This window comes from Lissotriton vulgaris, chromosome 4_1 (genome assembly GCF_964263255.1).
Source record: "Lissotriton vulgaris chromosome 4_1, aLisVul1.2, whole genome shotgun sequence".
Taxonomy (NCBI): Eukaryota; Metazoa; Chordata; class Amphibia; order Caudata; family Salamandridae; genus Lissotriton; species Lissotriton vulgaris.
This window is the reverse complement of record NC_141691.1, coordinates 1,694,717,343-1,694,740,880: the sequence shown is the minus strand read 5'-3', so window position 1 is coordinate 1,694,740,880 and position 23,538 is coordinate 1,694,717,343. Positions and strand designations below refer to the sequence as shown.

The following is a 23,538-nucleotide window of genomic DNA, read 5'->3' as shown; positions in this document are numbered from 1 at the left end:
GGCCTCCTATTAAGAAGTCCCAGGAACAAAAGGACTTCACCCCCAGATTCCCCCCTGAACTCTGCTGTGTGAGTTCTGACCTGCCTAGAGTGCTTGATCCAATTGTGGGGCCCCTAGAGGTTGTATCCTACTGTTTGGGGAGCTGGACAAGAAGAAAAGAAGAAGATCTCCAATTTGCACGCATCGCTTGCAGAGCCAATCGTCGACAGTGCGAGAGAATTCCAGTCGCCGAGAAGATAGTCGCAGCGCCTGTTGCCGCTGCAAGAACAGACGCATCGTTCGCTTGCAGAGCGCATCACCCCGGTGCGGGAAGATTCCTGTCGCTGCGAATATCGTCACTGAGCCGGTCGTCGCTGTGAGAACGGTCGCACCGCTTGCTTGCGGACCGCATCACGTCAATGCGAACATCGTCACAGAGTCCAACGCCATTGCATCGAGGGGCCGTGACAGAAGAGGATCAACGCTGCGCCACGCATCGCGGTAGCACCGAAGATAATCGCCATCCCGAAGATCGTCGCATCGAGCCTGTGCGAGACGCTTCTACCGGAGAAACCTGCGCACCAGAATCCATACAAGGTGTGCACCGCGTCCCCTACAGACAGGATTTGTCGCAACACACCAGCTGCGTGCAGCGGGGTTGTCGAATCGCCTCCCCATTGTCTCAGGAGTGACGCATCACTTGTTTTTCGGTGCTGCAGTTGCTCCTAGGAACGTTTGTCGCATCTACAGGTACTTTGGGCTAAAACTGATGCAACTGTGGATTATTTTGACGCAAACTCTAGAACTTTTTAAAAATCATATTCTTGAACTGTGTATGTTGGATTTTTGTCGTTTTGGTCTTGTGTAGTTTAGATAAAAATACTTTATTTTTCTAAACTTATGTGGTGTTTTCACTGTGTTACTGTGACGGTTGGAACAAATACTTTACACATTGCCTTTGATAAGCCTGTCTGCTCGTGCCAAGCTACCAAGAGGGTGAGCAGGGGTTATCTAAAGAGTGAATCCCCCTTACCCTGACTAGAAGCAAGGGTCCCTATTTGGACAGTGGTACCTACCTGCCAACTAGAGACCTCCAGATCTAACAGTCATGGTCCATGCATGTGGGAAGAGATGCTATGCTGCGTCTTTCGGGCAGAAATGGTATAATCCCTAATTCAGAGCCACTGCAGAAAATCTGTCAAAAATGTGTGGCATGTCAACAACAAAATGCAGGGAAAAAACACTGGTCAGTAAGAGTCATTTAGGGAAATCATGGGGTCGTTTCACTAGAATGCAAGTTGAATTTGTGGAGCTACCCCCTTGCAATGGATTAAAATATGTACTGGTTGTTGTGTCTGTTTTCTCGTTGGGTGAAAGCATATCCTACAAGACACAAACACAGTCTAACAGTGGCTAAACTGCTTCTTAGAGAGCTTATTCTGAGGTTTGGATTTTCAACCTCTCTGGCATCAGATAGAGGGTCAAACATTAATGAAATGGTGCGAATGCTTTGTGCTGAACTGCAAATTAAACAGTAATTACATTGTACCTATCGACCTGAAGCGTCCGGAGTTCTTAAGCAGGTGAACGGCACATTAAAGTCCCGATTGGCAAATGTGTGAGCGTCTACTTCTTTGAATTTGCATGATGGTTTACCCATGGTGTTGATGAGTTTGAGAAGGATCCAAGATATAAGAACTGGACTATCCCCGCATGAGATAATAGGGAGGGATACGAGACAGCCTGCAGTCCCAGCAAACCAGCTTGTGAATATATAACGGTTGACTTGGTACTCGATTACTGTAAAGGATTGGCTGATGTGGTGCGTTCTGTGTCTCACCAGGTTGGAGAAGCTGCAACTTCAGCACAACAGGGCAGTGTCACGATCTGTGCTTGGGAGATTGGGTACTAGTGAAGAAACAAGTGCAAAAATCCTGTTTGGAAACTCGTTGGCGTGGGCCTTACCAAGTAATACTTGTAACCACAACTGCTGTTAAATGTGGTGGTCTGCGTAATTGGGTACATGCTGAACACACCCGTTGAGTCCCATGTCCCCTTGACTATTCAGGATCTGTAGTGAACAAACTGGTGGTAGGAGAGACATCTCATTCAGGTAAATCGCAAAGTAGAGGTGGCCCAGCTACTGGGTCTCGAAACAATGGTTCAGTTGAGAGTCCAAGAGAGTTGGTCCCAGTTGGTAACAAGGGTAACATTGAGGGGGAACTGACTAAACTAAGTATTGACCGCAAACCAGCAAACCTGCACACAGCACTTTTGCCCGTGTCCCTGAGTGTCAGTGCACGTAGCACTTTGTTCACGGTCCCTGGCGGGCCTGAAATTGACGGCGGTGGTCCCACAGCATGGGACGTGCGCGGGGCGTGCCCGGGCTCAGCCAGGGCGAAGACCGGGCCAGTCTTAGCCCGTCAGATGCTGGCCTGGGCTACGTCTCTTTGCTGCACTAAGGAAGGAAGGGGAATTTACCCTATGGACTCCATTGATCATAGTACAAAGGAACTTACGGACATGAACTTGGTGAGCTCATAAAACTGCTTAGTTTTGTCATTTTTCATCTTTTTGTTTTTCCCTTACTGTTATTGTTTGTATTGCTTTTATCCCGTGGTGTCGCCTCGAGATGGGTAAAAGGAAAACTACATGGTGTCCTAAAAAAGTCCTTAAGGGGGGGGCGGGGGGGGGGGGGGGGGGAAATCACTCTCGCTTAACTTACCTTACCTTACTGGGGCTATGGGGGCAATAGATCAACAGATTACTTCGGTGGAGGAAGCCATAAATAAAAAAAACAAAGATCCGGTTTGGTCTTAGGTCCCCCTACAGATAACGTGGACTCGGGCACTGGGCACTTATTACAGGCAGTATTAGTACCTTAAGGAGCAGTATAACCACCAACGGTTGTGTTCTGAACCTCTCCAAACATATTTCTGTCAGTGAGCTAGACAGTGACTTCCAGCCCCCTACTAAACATTTAGGAAATACAATCAATACTATCCCCATGCCCCCAGAGATAGCAGTAAATGAGAATAGCCCAGCCCCTTGTTCAACGCGTAGAAATGCGGCATCTAAGGGCAAGCCACTGCAGTCTACAAAGCAAGGACGTAAAGGGAACGCAATCATGTGGCCTAGACTTAATTACTCCAGCAACCTGGTGCTATTAAATAATAAGCTTGACTCATTAGATCTCTACCTGAGAGAAACCTTGACTAAATTATCCAGTAGAGTAAGTGCTATTGAAGAAATCCTAACAAAATGCCATGATACCCGACAGCCCTCTGACCTTGAAGTATCTGATGCAGCTAACTGTACGAGTAAGCACATTGATTCTGGTGCGAACAATTCGCCTAAGAGTGGGGCGACTATCCCTCTGGGATTTTTCTAGCAATTGTGTCGCCCCAATCGTCTAAATTCCTTTAATGGGGGAAACTATTTGAATGCTTCACCTGTGTTCAATGTCCCAGTCCACAACCGCTTTGACCTTTTCTCTCGTTTAGACCAGGTGGATTGACTCCCCATTACCCCTAGAGGAGGAGATACGGCAATGGGGGGAATTTGTATAAATACGGGCACTTCTGTTACAGGAATTATGGAGAATGGCTGGGTTAAAGCCTCTGCGAGTACCACACCAGCACTAGACTCGAGTTCCTTTGGTTACCAGGGGCATAATAACTATCTTCCGTCAGTGATTGCAGAACCCATGATCTGGTGTTAGACTCTGCCTCCAGCTACTCCCCCTGTTCACACCACAGTTGCTACCTCAACCATTCCACCTGTGGTCCCTATTGTCCATTCCCCTGGAACTTGTACCCATGTTGCTAATGGTTTTAAGAAGGATATCAGATGTCATATCATGTTCTGGAATATTGCGAGCCTAAAAGGCGAAGATTGTGAACCCCTTTTGGTCAGAGTTTGTTTTGGGCATCGAAGTCCTATGCTTACAAGAGACCTGGCTGATCGACCCCATTCATATTAACGGTTTTAAAACATTTCATACGCCTGTGGTTGATGAGCCATGGGAGGGTTGTGTACTTATGTTTGAAATCATTTTAACTTTAGGATAACTACAACTTTGTCGCTTAAACCCTATGTCCAAATTCTGGTGGCCAACATGGATATTTCGACAGGCTTTGTAATAGTCAATCTCTATAATAATGCGCCACATGAAGATCTGGTTTGTTGAGTGTTATAAAATTGCACATCAATAGGCTAAAGTCAGCTACCTCAAAGGATTTGATCATTATTTGGGGGGGGGAGATTTTAACATAACCTTATGTCTCCAGGAGGATAATAGGGTTTGTGGTCTTGAGCAGGACAAAGTTTCAAGTGTTCCCCATTTTATCCATTCTACCCAGGGAAATATGATTAATTAAATAATGTTTACAGTAGATCTGGGATTTTCAAATAATCTTTGTAGTCCGTCCATCCCTTTTAATCCGACCTTTAGGGTTGAGGGTTGTTCTCTCTGATGGATTTTATTTTAAGATCTGCAAGACCTGCTTCCAGACTATTGGAGTTTCATACCCATAACACCTTCCTTAGCAACCATTTTCCACAGAGCATAAATGTCAAGGTCAACCACAAGGCAGTTAGCAGGTCTGAAACTAGTGTTCCCCATGTGGCAGATATTACCTTGGCCAGACAAAATGGCTATGCCCTGCGCTGGAAGGAACTCGACTCAGATGTATTTAGGACTAAGGTTGTCACAAATTGTAGAGATTCTATTAATATGTGTCTTGGCAGTGGTAACCCCTTGAAAGATATTGTGGAGGGTTACTCCATAATAGCAGAGTATGTTAGCAATGCTCTTCGTAGAAAATCAAGAAGTAAGCACCCACAAAAGAGGGGTTGGTTTGATTCCTGCTGATCGAAAGCTCACTCCGCGCTTAAAATCGCCCTTCATAGAACAGTTAAAAATCAGAAAGAGATAAAAAAAAAGCTAGAAGGGAATATCAGTGTGTACTGGGATTGCAGGTTTACCCAATGCACTCAAAAGTAGATCACATGTTAAGTAACATTCAAAAACATAAACAATAAACAAAGCGACAGAGAAATGTAGGAATCTCCAGTGGGAGAGTGGTCCGATGAAGGCCTTTATTTTGTAAAACAGCCAGCCGACACGTGTTTCATCGCTATTACGAATCCTCAGGGCTATATATGGCTGTGTAACAGAAGGTCGCTCAGCTGGTGATAATTCCGACCAACCAGGAACACAACCCACGAGAAGTACACGGCAGCGCTGCACTTCATACCAGAATTGGGCATTGTCGTCTTCACATTACGGGAGTCGCACCCGACTCTGTACTGCACGATAGCAGCGTGAAGACCTGTTAGACATTCACTTGAAACATACTAGCGCCTGAACATGTCATACACGAGGATTACTATTTCTTTTGGATCCCGTACACAAGACCGTGACAATTACCAATTACCACACACAGGGAGTGGATGCTGCTTCCCCGTCATTTCTTCTCCTACGGTCACGGGCCCGGCTGGGTCGGAATTATCACCAGCTGAGCGACCTTCAATTTCAATGGAGTGAAATTGTGGAGGCTATAACATTGAGGGGGGAGGGGGGGGGGGGGGGGAAGAGGCACCCAGGCCAGGCGGCATACCCTTCGACCTTTTTAAGTATAATATTGAGTTCTGGGGACCCATTTTAACTCAGGTAATTAATGCATGTAGTTCTTTTGGTTTTCTTTCAACTTGGAGTGAATTCATTTTGGTGGCCATTTTTAAAAAAGGGGACAGGAATAACCCGGCTTGCTACAGGCCAATTTCATTTTTGGACTCAACAGTTAAAATAATTGGGACAGCCCTTTTAGCCCGTCTACAGGACTGGGCAGATGACTATCAAATAATTAGCGACAATCAATGGGGCTTTCGCAAAGGCCGTGGTACCATTGATCAATGTCTAAATGTGGATCTTACCATCAGTAATTATACCAAGTCCAAGGGGGGTAACCTTTATTTGGCACTCGTGGATATAACCGCGGACTTTGACTGCGTCATCCATGACAAACTCTGGTTGATCCTGGAAAGTATGGGAGTGGACTGCAGTCTTATCTCCTTCTTGAGACAATTTTATATCAGGGCTAGGGCCAGGGTTCGATACGGAGCAGGTGGTACACTGATCCCTTTACCATTGGAAAAGGAGTGAGACAAGATTGCGTCCTGGCACCTTTCTTATTCACTTTGTACATTAACAACTTAGGAAAGGTTCTGACTGATGAATGCCAGGACCTTCCACTGGTAGGGAAGCCCTCTCTCCCTGCGCTTATGTATGTAGAACACGCTGTTCTTATGGCCGGTACCCCGATTAGCCTACAGAAAGTTATATCCAGTTTTGCTACTTTTATGTCTAACTTGGCCTTACAGTCAATACATCCAAAACCTTTATTTTAAAATGTGGAGTTGGGATCAAGAACACCTGCTCTTACTTCCTAGAGAAAAACCACATAGAATGCTGTAAAACCTTCTCCTGCCCGCCCCCAGAACTACTTCAAATATATAAAGCCAAACGCGTTGCTATCGCAACTTATGGGGTGGACATCTGGGATTATGTCGATGTGACCGCTCTACAGACAGCGGAAAATAGATTTCTTAGATTTTTATTGGCCGCCCCATAGTGTGTTTCTACTTTTAACTGCCATATGGAACACGGTTTACCATATACAACAGATGTGATTTGTATTCAACCGATTCTTCTATGGCATCGTATCTGGACTTCAGAGCAGACCATTCTGAACATCCAATTGATTACCGATTGTAGCGGTTTGGATGGGGCTCGCTGTATAGGCTGGTTGAATTATGTCAGACTTTTTGTGCAAAATGGGCCACCAGGAATATTTTTATAATCCATCTATTTTATGCAATTTAAACAGGAAAGTTTTTAAACAAAGTGGTCTTCATTTTGTTGAAAATTTTAGATTTAAATTTACAAATAACCAAAATTACAGTTCTTGCTCATCAACACATTCTGATCTCCCCAAGATGCAACCCTATTTAAAAGTGGTTACCCCGGACTACGATAGATTTTTGCTCACTCGTTTTAGGATGGGTATTATTCATAGATCACTTAGCTTCCCAGCCAGAAATGACTGGTCTAGGGTGCTAAACAGATGCCCTTGTGATGAGGTATCAGCTCAGACTACGATGCATGTTGTATTTTTCTGTAAATACTATCAAGTTCAAAGGAGGAGATGGATACTCCCTGTCCTTAGATCATTAGGTTTGCGTCAATGTCAACCTGCATTTTTGGTTATGCAATCACTTGGGGAAGAACATATAATTTTATCTGTAACCGCATTTCTAAGGTTGGTCTTCACATGTAGAAAAACTATGTTTATGTAAACTGATTTTAATTCTGAGAATTTAACGATTAGCTAATATCTGTGTTTGCTCACCCAGTTTTCTTAGCGAATGTACTTTTACATGTTTTGTTTTTAACTTTTTTTTACTGTGCTTTTATGATTATTTCACAGATAGTCAAATAAAGCTCGATTTGATTCCGATAACGTGAACAGTGTAAAAGAAAAACGAGTGTGAGGAGGAGACAGTTTGCCCAGAAAATCAAAAAGATCGAGACACATTCTAACTGCAGGTAGAATACCTCCAACTGTGATTGAAGTCTCGAGCCAATCTGAGCAAAGTGATACAGATGAAGAATCTGCAGTATGGCAGAACAAAAAGAGCACGGGTACCAAGCCAGAGATACGCAGCTCCAAAGTGGACATTTTTAGCAGATGCAAATGACTGAGAAAAAGAGCATTACACTTTTTGCCTTAAAGATTTCAACTCACAAATACCACCTTGAAAGAACTATTGTGAAAAAGAAAAAAGAAATAAAAGCAAAGAAATAATTTAAGGGACGAAAATTTAGAGGCACCAATGAGGACATTTCTGCAAAGCTTACGGTGCAAAGCATTCTATATAAAATAACATTATATATATATATATATATATATATATATATATATATATATAATGAAATGAAATTTGATTTGTAGAGCGCATGGCTGCCCGAAAGCGTCCCAGCGCTTGCTTAGGGAACCCGTCCTGGTATTCCCCTGCGAGATATCCCATTACTGGGCATCCCCAAGGTGAAAGCCAGGCATCCCGCTGCGAGGGGCCGTTGTGGAGATTAAGCAAGCTATTGCCCAGAGTTACAGAGTGGGACTCCATGATTGGAATAGGCACTGAGGCGAGAATTGTCAGGTCTGGGTAAATTTGAGCCCAAGACCCGCCGAGGCGGGGAATTGAACCCTGGTCCGGGCCAGACCTCTGCATCAGGTTCTGCTAGATATATAGATATAGATAGATATATAGATATATAGATATATAGATATATAGATATATAGATATATAGATATAGATAGAGATAGAGATAGAGATAGAGATAGAGATATATATATATATATATATATATATATATATATATATATATATATATATATATCCACTCATGCAATACTCTCTCCACAGCGCGGGGACACGCCGGGAGGCGTCACCAGGCGCTTTATAAACTCCTATAATAATAATATATATATATATATATATATATATATATATATATATATATATATATTCGCCCCTGCTCTCGATCGCGCTGGAAACAGACACGGACCAAACGTGAGATGCTGGTTTCAAATTTTATTCAGCTGTCGCCATAACGTTTCGGCACAAAGCCTTGATATAGATATATATATATGTAAGAATCCACAATCCTGTAGCGCCGAAGACACCAAACGGACACAGCCAGGTACAGACCACAGACCAAGGATTTTTAGAAAAAGATAGTGTGCTTTATTCCATCAATGGGGATGGCAGCATGACGCGTTTCGTCTGGGGAACCCGTACTTGATCACATGACAAGACCCAGAGACATAAGTGGTTAAATACTGGTACAGAAACGGAACTCCTCCCACATAATAATGGACATGAAAGAAATATCTTCCAAAGTAAAAAGTGGACCATCCAAATACGCTGTACAGTGTAATTCAGTGCATAAATGCATACAATTATAACAATACACTATACATTAATATAAACAATTAAAATCAGTTGATCGTATAAAGGGCAAGTGCCCAATGGATGACCACAATATTAAAGTGCATGTAATAACTGAATAATACAGAAATCAATGTCCGTTGGACCCGATATATGACCAGTAAGTCGTTCTTAAAGACCACTAATAAATTTAAAGTGCGAAGAAGAAAAGTGCAGGGTGCATAATCCCAAAAATTGGGAACAAACACAATTTACCCAGGAAAAAACCTGGAGCAGAATAATTTTAGTGATAAAGTGCAAAATAGCAAAAAAGTGCAAAAGTGCGGCAATGCATAAATATGATTAAGGGGGAGATAAAAAGGTAATCACATCTCATTAGATTCATGCATAGCAGCAGAAAACTTGGGGATACCTCAAATTCATAAAGATACAGCTGGATTATAAATAAACAATATAAATACATTATTTATCAAAGAATTGATTATCAGAGTAAACAGAGTAAATTTTCATAGACCATCCTCAACATGAATAAATAGATTAAAACCATATAAATAGGTATAAAATCCATTGTAAGAAATCATGCATATGGTGGAGTAAAATATTTACAAAAAGTTATTAAGATCTTCTCCCATGTTCAGGCCATTAGGGATCTTACTATTTAGTCTCAAAATGTATTGACTTTCCAATTGTCTAAGTTTTTTCTCTCTGTCACCACCCCTTTTATTCGGGGGAACTGCGTCAATAACATAGTATTGCAGGTCATTGAGATTGTTACTGTGCACCAGCTTAAAATGTCGTGCCACTGGGTAGTTGGGGTCAGAATTGACAATGGCACGGAGATGCTGTAAGATTCGATTCAATACCTGCAACTTAGTGCTGCCAACATAATGTAAATCGCACGTACATTTAAGAACATAGACCGCATGGTCTGTTTTGCAAGTATACACATTAATAGGAATCACAGCATTGGTTAGACCCTCAACAAACTCGCTTGTGTTCACACCAAATTTACATGCCCGGCATGAACTACACTTCCGAAAACCTGCTTTGTTAGAGAACCAGTTAGGTTTAACAATGGTTTCAGGGCTAGTTTTAACCAGAGCATCCCTCATGTAGGGTGCTCGTCGAAAAGTAATGTTAGGCATGTCTTCCAACAGAGGGCCCACCACAATGTCTGTTTTTAAGATGGGCCAATTAGATGTAATGATTTGCCTCATCTTTTTATGTTGATTATTAAAAGTGGTGATTAGGCGAATGGAAGATTTCTCAGTTGCAGAAATTCTCTCTTCAGGAACAACTGAAACAGACTGCTCTACCGTGGCCATTATTTGAGTTGATAAAGCCCTTTTCAGAGAGTTAGTGAGGTTAGTGATTTCATAACCTCTTCGTAAAAATCTCTGGTGCGACCCATTCAAACAGTTCATGAGGTCAATCTCATTATTACATATGCGTCTGAGTCTTAAAAACTCCCCATAAGGGATGCTTTTAATAAGATGATGTGGATGGTTACTCTGAGCATGTAAAATTGAGTTTCCAGCTGTAGTCTTTCTAAACATCCTAGTCATGATCTCATTATTTTTAATGTAAACCTCTACATCCAAGAAGTTGACTTTTTCATTACTGATGTTGGCACAGAATTCTAGATTTAGAGAATTGTTATTGATATTACTAACAAATTCTTCTGCTGATGTTCTACACCCCTGCCAAATTATAAAAACGTCATCAATGAAACGCCACATCTTAACAATGCCAATTTCATCCTCCTCCAAACAACTGCGGATCCTACCCAGGACGTGCCTCTCCCACCAGCCCACGTGTAAACACGCGTAGCTGGGGGAGAAGCACGCGCCCATGGCAACACCACGCAGCTGCTGGAAGATTTCATTGTTAAACAGAAAAAAGTTATTCTTGAGGCATAAGTCAATCATGCCAATGAGCATTTTACTATGTTCATAATACTTAATGTCTCTGGTAGATAAAAAGTATTCAATCGCATTCAACCCATCAACATGATTAATGGAGGTGTACAATGATGTAATGTCCATGACTAGAAACAGATAGTTTGGTTTCCACACAACTTCCTTCAATTTCATCAAGAAGTCACTAGTGTCTTTCAGGTAACTAGGCAAGGCCTCCATATATTCATGTAAGTAGAAATCAACATATTTGGAGAGGGGTTCCAACAAGCTATTTTGGGTGGAAATAATTGGTCGCCCTGGTATTGGTGTAGTGCCTTTATGAATCTTTGGTAGAAGGTACAACGTTGGAGTGATGGGAAAATCCTTCTTCAAGAAGTCAAATTCTTTTTTACTAATCAGTCCTTCCCTCTTCCAAGTAGTTAGATTGGCATGTACAAGAGTTTTTACTTTGTTCAATTCATTGAAAGAGGCCTATATATATATATATATATATATATATATATATATATATATATATATATATATATATATATATATATACACATACATACATATATATATATATATATATATATATATATATTACCTCATCATGTGTATGTGAAATCTAACCTTCCTGTAACTACAAATGCTGAAAAAATAAAGGAAAAAGAGTGCATTTGTGACTAATGAACAAATTGACGAGGTTATGCATCATGACCAGTCTATTATGATTCCTCATTAAATGTATTTTACTAAATTTCTTTAAGAGTATGTAGACACTATGGATGTAAGAGATTGTTATGTGTGCATGCAGCTATCTTCTTTGCTGTCAAAGGGGGTAAATGATCACCTACCATTAACCTATGTTATTTCCTGTAGTGTATTAACACGTTTATTTTACTGCAAAGGGCAATTTCAATATTACTATTCAAATTAGGATTTGATCTTTTCAGAAGTTCTGGTTAATAACTACTTAAATATAGTACCAGATCCACGAAATGCTGAGATAATAGGAGAATTCTTTCAACCTACATTAACCATAGATACAACGTATGCACAGACATACTTTGACTTGTGCCTTGCATAGTGCCGAAAATAATATTATTCATTCTGTAGATGATCGACATGGGGAAATAAAAAGAAAATCTCAATCATAAATAAGGATACCACCATGGGCACACAGGGAACAAGCATTTACAATGCAATGGTTTTGCCTTTGGAAAAATTAGAGCTATTGGCATTGTAAATGACAATTTGTATTGGTTTTGAAAACAGATAAATAAATGGCATTGTCATTTACATTGCCATTAGCTTAATCTCTGCAGTCACTCTCTACTCTGCGCACTCTCTACTCTGCGCACTCACAACTTCACAATCTGCACTCGGCTCATTCTGCACTCTGCGCACTCACAACTTCACAATCTGCACACTCACTACTCTGCGCACTCACAACTTCACAATCTGCACTCAGCGCATTCTGCACTCTGCGCACTCACTACTCTGCACACTCACAACCTGCACTCGGCGCATTCTGCACTCTGCGCACTCACTACTCTGCACACTCACAACTTCACAATCTGCACTCGGCGCATTCTGCACTCTGCGCACTCACTACTCTGCACACTCACAACTTCACAATCTGCACTCGGCGCATTCTGCACTCTGCACTCACACTATAATAATCCTTATGTCCTGTAACCAAGGGTTTGTGTGTTTAATACACCCCAGCACTGCCAGCTACCAGCGGTTCAGTGCCCCTTTGGACGCCGCACAACAACGTGAACACAGTGTGCTCCGAGGGCAGGGGCTTGTCCCGGCTGAGAAGGGAGGGGGCATTGAAACTACAAAGAATTGTTGATCCTGTACAAATCCGGGCTGACGTTCTTTACAGAGCCTAAAACGAATCGAGAGCAGCTTTGCGTGTACCTGTGTTAGCCTTTTACATATACTAATAACCGGCATGTTAATAAATAAATACGTGCGACAGCAATAAAGTGAAGACGGTGGGAACGGACAGCGGGAGGGGGGGGCGGGAATGGGCTCACGGACAGCGGGAGGGGGGCGGGAACGGACAGCGGGACATCACGCAACCCACCCCTGCAAAGGACACTTCCGAAATGGCGAAAACAAAGCTTTAAAAAATAAAAAAAACACGCCCACAGCCGCATGACGTGGGCAAAAGCTAAAATTCTCGGGAACGCCCACGAATCTGCTCCGACATTGACGGACATATCTCTGTTCCAATGGCTAGCCTCCATTTATGGAGCTAGCCAATGGAACAGAGGGGCAGGACAACGCACACATACTGTAGACATAAGATTTCGCCTGCGCGAAAAGCTGCGCAGTGCGCAGCTTTCGACAGGCGAAACCTAAAAGCGAAAATGGCTGCAATTTACTATTAGGACATGCCACACACATCAGGGCTTGTCCTACCTTATACTTACAATGCACCCTGCCCTTGGGCCTACCATATGGGTGACTGATATGAAGAAAAGGGAAGGTTTAGGGACTGGCAAGTGGGTGCACTTGCCCAGTCAGCATGACAGTACCAGCCTGCACGAAACCTCTGCAATGGCAGACCTCAGACACATTTTACAAGGCTGCTTCCGTGGGTGGCACAACCAGTGCTGCAAGCCCACCAGCAGCATTTGGATTTACACACCCTGGGCACTCAGCGCACTAGACTGGGGTCTTACAAGTAAACCAAATAGCCAAACATGGAACCACCGATTAGTACATCAACTTACAATAGGGAGCACTTTCACTGTGGCACTGAATAGCAGTGGCACAGTGCCCAAAGCATCTAATACCAGCAAAAATACATGGGGCAACAACAAAAATGGAAGGAAGACCCAGGCCAATGGTGCCAGGTCTAACAGGGCCTACGTGAAGATTCATGTTCTCAGTTTCTTCCTGAATTCAAGGACTGAGCTAGCAGCCCTAATATGAAGGTGGGAGTTTGTTCCAGGCTTTAGGAGCCAGGTACCAGAAGGGCGGACCGCCGATTCTAGCTCGTCGGATGCGAGACAGCAACAAGTAGAAGGTTGTCTGAGCAGATGTGTCTAGAGGCGGTGTGGAAGCTGCTGTGGCTATTCAGGTAAGAGGAGTCTAGATTATGCAGTGCTTTATATGTGTGTGTAATTTGAACAGTGCACTAGTGTGCATGGAAAGCCAGCTGAGGTCATTGAGGCGAGTGGAGTGTGGTTGAGTGAGCCTGGCTGCTGCATTCTGAATGATCTGGAGCAGTTTGATCAGCTGGGTGGAGAATCTGACATACAGCGTGTTTCTTTAGACTAGATTGCTGTTGAGCGCCTGGATGGTAATCTGGTTGGGTGCCTGGGTGTAGAAGGAAAGCATCTGAAGATTTGGATAAGGGTGTTGAGGGAAGTCTTGTGGAAGTAGGAAGAGGTAATCAGGTGACTGGACATTGGTTTGTTGACTACAATGATTCCCAGGTTCCTGGCCTAGCAGCACGGGATGGGTCCAAGTTCAGATAAGCAGGCTGGGGACAGAGTGGAGAGTCCTTTCCGAAGAGTACTACCACTGTCTTATTGAGGGTGTTCACAGACAGGCTTGCTGGGTTTGCAGGAAAATGAGTTTAGTAAAAAGCATGTAAACATGGGGAATAAATATAATTGCTACGTCAAAACAAAAAAGTGGATGCCCAGACTGAACATGTAACTCCACAGGTACATACCCTGGCACCACAACTCATGGCGTCACTAACGTGTGCATACATGTACAAAAGCATGAACGCAAACACTTCCTCCACTCATACTACTACAAACCATGGTGTTCTAGTAATGATTTTTTTTATGCTCATAGCACCGAAGCTTGGTGCTCACCAAGCCACAAATATGCAGTAAAATCTATTACCATTCACACAAGATCTACAATGTCGTCGTACGATGACATTTAGCAGTCTGCTGTGTAAAGAAGAAAAAAGTGACACAGAGCAGGGAGAAATCAACGACAAAACAGCAAATAAGGTATTCCAAACAGCTTGCTATGCCAAAAGCGCAAATGCTAAAACATAAGAGTGGGTTCAAGCGGTTTACAAAGATGAAGTCCGTATGAAGAACTACAGTATGTACATCAGAACTCACTCAGAAAAGGTAAACCCTTGCAAACAGAACAGCATACTCCAGCAGTATACAGAACAGAAACACATGGTGGTTATACAGCAGCCCAAAACAAGAACTGCATAGAAATACACCCATTCAAGTAACCCCAATAAAGGCCTGGAGTCACCTGGTCATGTGTAAAGATAAATGTCTGCATGCCCTGAACATGGGCACCAACTTCTGTGGGGCCCAATCAATATTTCAGCTGATTAGCTCCACTTTGCAGCAGTTGAAAGCACATTAAAGGCTTGGGAACTGCTAAGGAACGAAACTTCATACATGATTGCTGTATTCTGCTCGGAGTCGGTCAGTTGCTGCTTCTCTGCAGCGCAAGTACATGAGCGGTGGGAGTTGCAGGATGGGCTATATAACATTAGTCAGAACCCAAGAGGGTCTCAGTGCATTAGGAAGTAATGTTTTATCAAGACTTACACTAGAATTTTAATCTATGCCTGTTTCCCACTTCGATAATTGATTGCTTTCAAGAATAAAGGCCTAAAGTCACAAACTGAAACATGTAGCAGCATTTCGTATTGCGGAACTTGTGTTTTTAACATTGTAAATGTGGACCGAAAAGTACAGCAATCAATACCTTAAGTAGTCACCTGTGCCATACAATCACTGTGTTGCTCTGTTTTTAAATGTTACAAAATGGTCCACTCCATTACCAATTTGGTTACTGCTTGAGCCACATGTAATACTAAATTAAAACCTTGTCCATCAGTTTCACTGGAGTACATTATTTCATTCCCATCAGGCATTTGACTTTAGTATACTGAAAATGTTTCAATGAGCTTCAGTAACAGGCAAAGCATGAACAGCAAGGGCAGGAGCACAGCAATATTTATTGACACTATACAAAGAATAGGAAAAGTAGTTAAGGCCAGACATTTTTTCCGGATCACACCGTGCTGATATTTGTATGCCTGCCATAGGTACAAATTAAGGTCTGAGACTGCAAACAAGTGCCTATTCTGTGGGCAGTTTGTAAAAGATGTGCTGTTTGCGTGAGTCTCCATGATCCTGCTGCCAGGAAGACCCACAATAAAATACATGAGCTGCCCAAAACACCTGAATTCTGCCTGCTTCTCAAGGTTTACTTGCAGTCAATTTATGCATTTTTTATACCGTAATTTTGCTTTGCATGTCAGTGATTTGAAAAATGGTCAGCTTTCACACATATGGCAAATTAGTGGATTATTTCTCCCACCACAAATTCCGTAAATTGCTCCATAAAATCCATCATAGATTTCTTTAAAGCTCAAACCTGCACAACTCACTCGTGCAGACTTTCCAGGAGGTGGAAAACAAGAGAATATCATGTGAAATTGTAAATGTAACAATTGTTCTTTTTCCATAGAAAGAATATGGTTCCCCAGGGAAAAGCGCTTCACCTACACCTCTGTTAGAGACAAGCGTCTTCCATTCACCCAAGAAAGTCACCTGTATCTCTCACTAGAGTAACCCTGTGTTAATGCACTGTGTGCAAGCCCACATGCTGAAGAAATCTAAAAATATACAAGCCTACATGTTTGCAAGTATTCGTCTATTTGTGGGGGGTAGGTAGGTCATGCTAAAATTATCCAAACCTAGGTTATAACTAATATTCACAACATTGGAAAATCTGTCACCCTAGCTGAATAATGGTGTGATATTTATGAATGGAAAATACTTTTCCCACATCTAAATGCCATGCTGGTTTTAATGTTTTTGAAATATAGCCTGGAGCTAAGGAAGCGAGGGGCAGGGCAGTGTGTGAACTAAAGGGTCAAGAAGCTGCGAGGGCAGTGATTGATCAGAGACAAAAAGGAGCACAGGAGAAGGGACAGGGAGCTGTGAGGGCAGTGTCTGAGCAGAAGTGGTTGCGAGTGGAGACAGCATTAAGTCTTCAGATGGGGCCCAGAAGAGAGGCAGTGCATGAACGGGGGCAGTTTGTGAACAGAAATGGCAGAGAGGGCAACGAGTGTTCAGCGATGGCATGCAGCAGAGAAGGCACATAGCGCGAGCTCGACCCGCAGGTATCGGAGAGCATAAGTTACATAACACAAGGTCACTCACCCCCCTCCCCCCCTCTAATTCGATCCTGGCTCCCGCGGCGATAGCTCGGGCCACAACGCCACGTCCTGTACCATACTTCCCGTTTCCTACTGTTAAGTGCCAGAGATGCTCTCTCATTCAAAGTTGCAAGGGCATCAGCGCGTGCCGCACAAGAGGCATAAGGACAACACAGACACGGCAAGTGTGCTGTTTGTCTGGCCAAACGTCCGCATACAGCAGCACAGAAAGTACACAACACAATTAACAATTCAGAGGAAAGAAATGTCAAATATCATGATAAAATCGATAAACGTGCGTGGGAGTTACACCGCTGGCATTATTCTAAACCAAATAACAAAAAAAGTGTCGCTAAGAAAGCAGCAACACTTTAGCGCGGGGAGCGATGTGTGAAATAAACAGTTGTGCGCACAACACAAATCATACGTTACTAACTTCATTAAAGCAGCAAACACGCAACGCTGAGCGTAGTGCAAGTTGTGCGTTGTGTGTAGTGAATGATGAGAGGCTGAGTCCCTGCAGCTTGTAAGCAGGTGTGTAGTGAATGATGAGAGGCTGAGTCGCTGCAGCTTGTAAGCAGGTGTGTAGTGAATGATGAGAGGCGGAGTCAGTGAGACAGAGAATTATTCATGTAAATTCCTATCCCAATAGACAGGCGCCGTCCTGAATTCCGCTCGAAGGCGTGCAGCTATGGACTAGTGCCTTGAAGTGTCAAGCACACCGCTTGCTTTCAGGTCGAAATAGGATTCTACAACAGCCTAGGGCAACAGTCTTCCCTACTACACTCCCTAGCCAGTATTTAGATCAGGGACCAGGGAGGGTTTTAGCAGAGATGAGGGTGGACGGGACACACACGCACACATACACTCATTCACACCCATACATTTACACACGTGCACACACACACATCATTCACAACACTCCTTCCCAAAAATTCAAATATACACGCATGCACCAAACATAAAAAGAATCGATTCGCACTTACCTGCATCTCTCTGCCTCGGAAGTCCCAGGAGGGGGAGTCACAGCACGAAGGCCCAGTGTGTTGCCGTCAATCAACCCAGAAAGTCGTACAATTGGATAGTAAGACGCTAGTGAAGCTACTGCAGGCACGTCTTTCATGGATATAACAAGCACCACAAGCACAGGGAGGGAGGGTGGCGGGAACGGGCACAGGACAGGGGGGGCGGGAAGCGGGAGGGGGGCGGGAATGGACCCGAGCCGAGCTCCAGAAACAAATCCCTTTCACACGGGGAGGGGGCGGAACGGACACACGGGGAGGGGGCGGGAAGGCAAGATGAGCAACTGCACACGCACTTCCGAGCGGGAGGGGGGGCGGGAATGGACCCGAGCCTAGCTCCAGAAACAAATCACTTTCACACGGGGAGGGGGGCGGAACGGACACACGGGGAGGGGGAGGAGGGGGCGGGAAGGCAAGATTTAACACGCACTCACCAGGGCTTCCTCCGGCGGCCGTGGTCGAAAAACGAAACTCCGCCCACCGCCGAAATAACCCCGCCCACCGCCGCATGACTACACAGAGGGAACGAAATACTCGAAAATCAGGTGCCGGCAATGCCGGACCAGATTCGGGGGCGTTCCCGGCTTTTGGCTGACGTCGCGTGACGTCAGAAAAAACCAAAAAATCTCGGGAACGCCCCCGAATCTGGTCCGGCATTGACGGACAGGCCCATCGTCCAATGGCTAGGCTCCATTTATGGAGCTAGCCAATAAATGACGGGGGCCGTTCCAAACTCCACTACAGTACTCATTAGGTTTTCGCCTGCGCGAAAAAGATGCGCAGAGCGCATCTTTTCGCCAGGCAAAACCTAAAAAGGGGGAAACATGCTGCTATGGGTCTGGATTGGCAACATAAAGGGAAGCTATGCGTATTGAGACGCAAAACTGATCAGAACAATATATTTGTTGGTTCCAGTAAATGTGATCATACCTTCCTACTTGGAGGGTGGGGGAAATATTTAGCAGGTGCAGATTCTGAATTCCCAGGAGTATACTATGTTTGTGGGCGAAATGCTTATTACAGGTTACAGAAGCAATGGTATGGATGTTGTTACAAAAGTATAGTTTGTCCAAAAATGTATCATGTGGATCAAAACAGTGGAACCAATGAAAAGCAACACACTAGCTTGAAAAGGGGAATCAGTGCTGCTAAACTTATAGGGGATGTTTTTGAGGCTATAATTCCCTCAGTGGGGGTGATCCTAAATTCATACACAATTAGGAAGCTTTCAACTTTAGTTGATCGGCGTATGCTTACATGATAATGTGCCAAATAATGAGTAGGCAGAAACATTGTATTACCGCTTAATATTGACATGTAATTCGTGAAAATAGTCATAGCTTAATTAATGAAGATTAAATGAAGTTGCAGATGTGTGATTTTTTTTAATGAATAAGGACGCAATAGTCATTTAGCAGTTTTTTCATGTAGGCCTCTGTTTTTTTTTCTTTCTTTACGTTAATGCTAACTCATGTTAAGCAGTCACCTAAGCCACATGAGAACTTTATGCAAAGTTTCGCTTCTGTTCTGCTCAACAATGAATGCATTTCTCACTCGAAGCATATTTGCTGGAACTGTAGCAAGTATTGTTGCAAACCCAGGGAAAGGCGCCTGGGAACAAACTGACTATGAACAAATACTTCCGTGGATGTGACAAATTGCTACCTAAATGGAGTAAATGAATATTAATGAGATTTGCAAAAAAGGATTACTTAACTCATCAGGAATTTTATAATTCACTGATCACCCCATAACAGCCCACCTTGGGAGACCAATGAAAACCCCATGAACTGATGGGATTGATACGTTAAGGGAGTATAATTGCACCATCCAGAGGGAGCAGGAGCTGGCTGTCACTTTTTATTTTCCTGCCTGGCATGCTGGCTGGCAGAGGGGTGTGGGAAATAACCTTTCGACTGAGGGGTTATTTAACTCCTGCTGTGGCATGGGGTGCTGCAGCTTGAACTTGGACTGATCAATAAACTGCACCTGTATCTTTCCCATGCTCTCTGTAGACTGAATCGTTGTTATTTAAATTGATCTGTGCTAAACTGTGTGATTACTTGCAATAACAAATCAATCATCAAATCCAACCTCTAAATTGTTTCCGAACTGTATATGCAATGTGAGGCAATAGATAAATGTTGTTCTTGAATTATCTTGATCGATTCTGCTTCATTCTTTTGGTCCCATTTGTTATCCTAAGGAATCTATTTGATGATTAAAGAAAGTTTTGATTATTAGATTGCGAAGATTAGGGTTAGATTAGCAATGATCTATTCCAGGTCTTCATAGGATAATTGCTTGCATCTTCCGAGTATTCAAGTCCCTATCAGCTCAACATAAAAGATCCATCGGAGGATCTAAGTTGTGTGATAATGGGGAGCATGGAATGAAAGTTATTATTAATTAAGTGAATTGGTAATTGGACCAAATTATATTATAATTTTAGATGTGGTAAAAACATTTAGTAAGCGTTCCGCTGCAACAACAGCAAGACACTTCAATGGCGTAATCGAGGAATGGCTAAACTAGGGTGGCTGACCGAAATCCTACTCTGTATTATTCACAACGGTCATAGTCTAACCCAGATCTAGAACCCAGGGTTCAACTGAAAGCAGTAAAACACCCTACAAGCACACCGTTATTTTGCTTTGGTACTTGAGGACGCATCTTTGAGCTTGGATAAAGTGTAGACACATCTACAGAAAAAAAGGATAACATCACAGTGAAATACATAAAAATACATACAGTAGGGGTGAAGAAAAAATAAACACATGTAGCACAAGATGTACTACATATAACCACATGGCATTACGTTTTTTTTCTTAATTTATTGTAGCAATATTATGCACACTTACAGCTGGGTGACCTGCCACTTCTATTAATTCTGCTACAGCACTTTTAACAGCTGCCGGGTCTCTCACATTGCACTGCACTGCATGGACCTGTTGTAGAAAGAAAAACATTTTAGCGGCCAATCCTTAAGTGAAATACTTCTGTTAGAACTGGGATTTCTGGTTGGCTAAGACTTGCTCCAAAGCCAGGCGGAAACCCCCACTCTAGTCAGGGCAAGGGAGTCACACGCCAAGATAACCCCTGCTCACCCTCTTGGTAGCTTGGCACGAGCAGTCCAGCTTATCTCGGAGGCAATGTGTAAAGCATTTGCACACGCACACAGCAACAACATCCCAGGCACACTACAAAAGGAACTCCACACAAGGTTATATAATAATAGCCTTTGTATTCTCATAACACATTACAATAGTAAACACCTAACATCTACTGTGCCAACTGGCACGGGCAATATTCACATGGGATTATTTTCACAGGACTGGGCCACGTGGGCCACTATCAGAATCAGCACTTAGCAGAAATTGGTACAAGAAAATAGATCATAAAACTACAACCAGCAACCACTGGTAATCACTGTACTCTACCTCAGCCTGCAACATAAACTACATTATGCACAGTCACCTCAGGCGCGAATTACATAGAATAGAAATAGATTTATTGAGCGCGGTTGCTGCCCAAGGGCGTCCAAGCGCTGAAGTAAGAATTGGATAGACGTACTGAGTGACAGATTAGAGCTCGGAGGCTTTGGTGAATAATAAAGTTTTCAACTTTTTGCGGAATGCGAGCAGGTCCGGGTTGGAACGGAGTGAGAGGGGGAGGGTGTTCCAAAGTTTAGCTGCGTTCAGTGAGAACAACCTGCCCCTGGATCTAGCTCTCTTCACTCTAGGCACCACTGCCAGGAAAGCCTCGGTGGAGCGGAGGTTCCTATTTGGGTGATAGGGGATGACAAGGTTGCTGTTAATTGCGGGTCCTGTTTTCCAAAAGGCCCGGTGCGCGATGCACAGTGCCTTGAATGTCACCCTGTGCTTAACTGGTAGCCAGTGAAGACTTTTTAATGCAGGTCTGGCTGACTGGGCTCGTGGAATCTGTAGCAGGGTGCGTGCTGCGCAGTTTTGCACCACCTGGAGTTTCCGGAGAGTCATCTCGGGAGCCCCTACATGTAGGGCGTTATTTGAGTCCAGGTGGGACTGAATGAGGCCTTGTACTGCCACTTTCTTGGCTTCTAGAGGTAGAAGTGGAAGGACTTTCCTTAGAGATTTAAGGATGCCAAAGCAGGTGGCGGACAGCTTAGTAGCCTGGGTGGCAAAGGAAAGTTTCCTATCCAACCACACTCCTAGGCTCTTGACGCTTTCCTTGGGGGTGGGGGGAGTGCCCAGAGCTTGGGGCCACAAGGAAGTAAAAGGTATTGGCGAGGCTGGGCCTAGAAGCAGGAGCTCTGTTTTGTCTCCATTTAGTTTGAGGGAGGAGCTGGTCATCCACTCCTTGACATTTTCTAGGCAGCTCAGCAGGCCTCCATGTAGTTGACTGATGTTATCTTGAGCCAATGATACCACTAACTGAGTATCGTCGGCGTAAGACACAATTTTAATGCCTTACGGTTCGACGATCCCAGCCAGTGGTCTCATGTAGACATTGAATAGCACAAAGCTTAAAGAGGAGCCCTGTGGTACTCCGCAACTGAGAGGCTTGCTGGTTGATGTTATGTCGCCATCGAAGATCTGAAAGGATCTATCGGACAGGAAGGAGTCGAACCACCTTAGAGCGTCGCCTGAGACTCCGATGTCCCGGAGACGGTTCAGCAGGGTGGTATAGCTGACCGTATCGAAGGCGGCGCTTAGATCAAGGAGGATCACTGCCACTGATCCTCCCTGATCCAGGACCCTTCGGGATTCCTCGGCGACCGCTAGTAAGGCAGTTTCGGTGCCATGTTTCGGCCTGAAACCTGTCTGGGATACCTCCAGTAGGGAGTGATTTTCAATGAACTGGACCAGCTGGGCATTTATGTATTTTTCCAACACCTTGCCAGCCCAAGGGAGGAGTGAAATGGGACGATAGTTGGAGTGATCATCGGGGTCCAGGGTCGGCTTTTTCAGCAACGCCCGTACCATGGCTTGTTTCCATGCTGTAGGAACAGCGCATGAGGCTATGGATGTATTTAGAAGTTCCAAGATAACAGGCAGGGTGGCTTCGTGTGCTTGTATCAGAACTTCTGGTGGGGCTGGGTCACGCGGGGAGCCGGATTTAACTTGGCGTGCCATTTTGCCAAGGGTGTCGAGGTCTAGAGGAGGGAAGTGCTCGAGGGTTGACTGTTCTGGGGGAGGGAGAATTTTGGGAGAGGGTAGGTCAGCTGTCTCCGGAGCTGTGGCTCCCGTTTGGAAGGTGGAATATATTTTCAGGACTTTGTTGTGGAAAAAGTCTGCAATCTCGTTGCATTGGTCTTGAGTTTTGCTCGGAGGGGGGGCGGTAGTGACACTTGAGCAGTGTTTTATTATCTGAAAAATTTCCCTGGGCTTAGATTTAGCCTCTAGGATTTTATCAGAGTAGAAGGTCGCTTTCGCCGTCCTAATCCCGTCTCTATAAGCTTTTA

The 23,538-nt window shown here is 43.9% G+C and overlaps 1 protein-coding gene across 1 annotated transcript in view; it reads right to left on the bottom strand.

Annotated features, from left to right (window-relative positions):
* Positions 1 to 23,538, bottom strand: part of DECR1 (2,4-dienoyl-CoA reductase 1) — a 211,060-nt gene that overhangs the window by 99,412 nt on the left and 88,110 nt on the right. Inside the window, exon 4 of the mRNA XM_086965977.1 lies at positions 20,957 to 21,043. Within this exon, the coding sequence (XP_086822103.1) occupies positions 20,957 to 21,043 (87 nt within the window). The remainder of the gene's footprint in view (positions 1 to 20,956; positions 21,044 to 23,538) is intronic.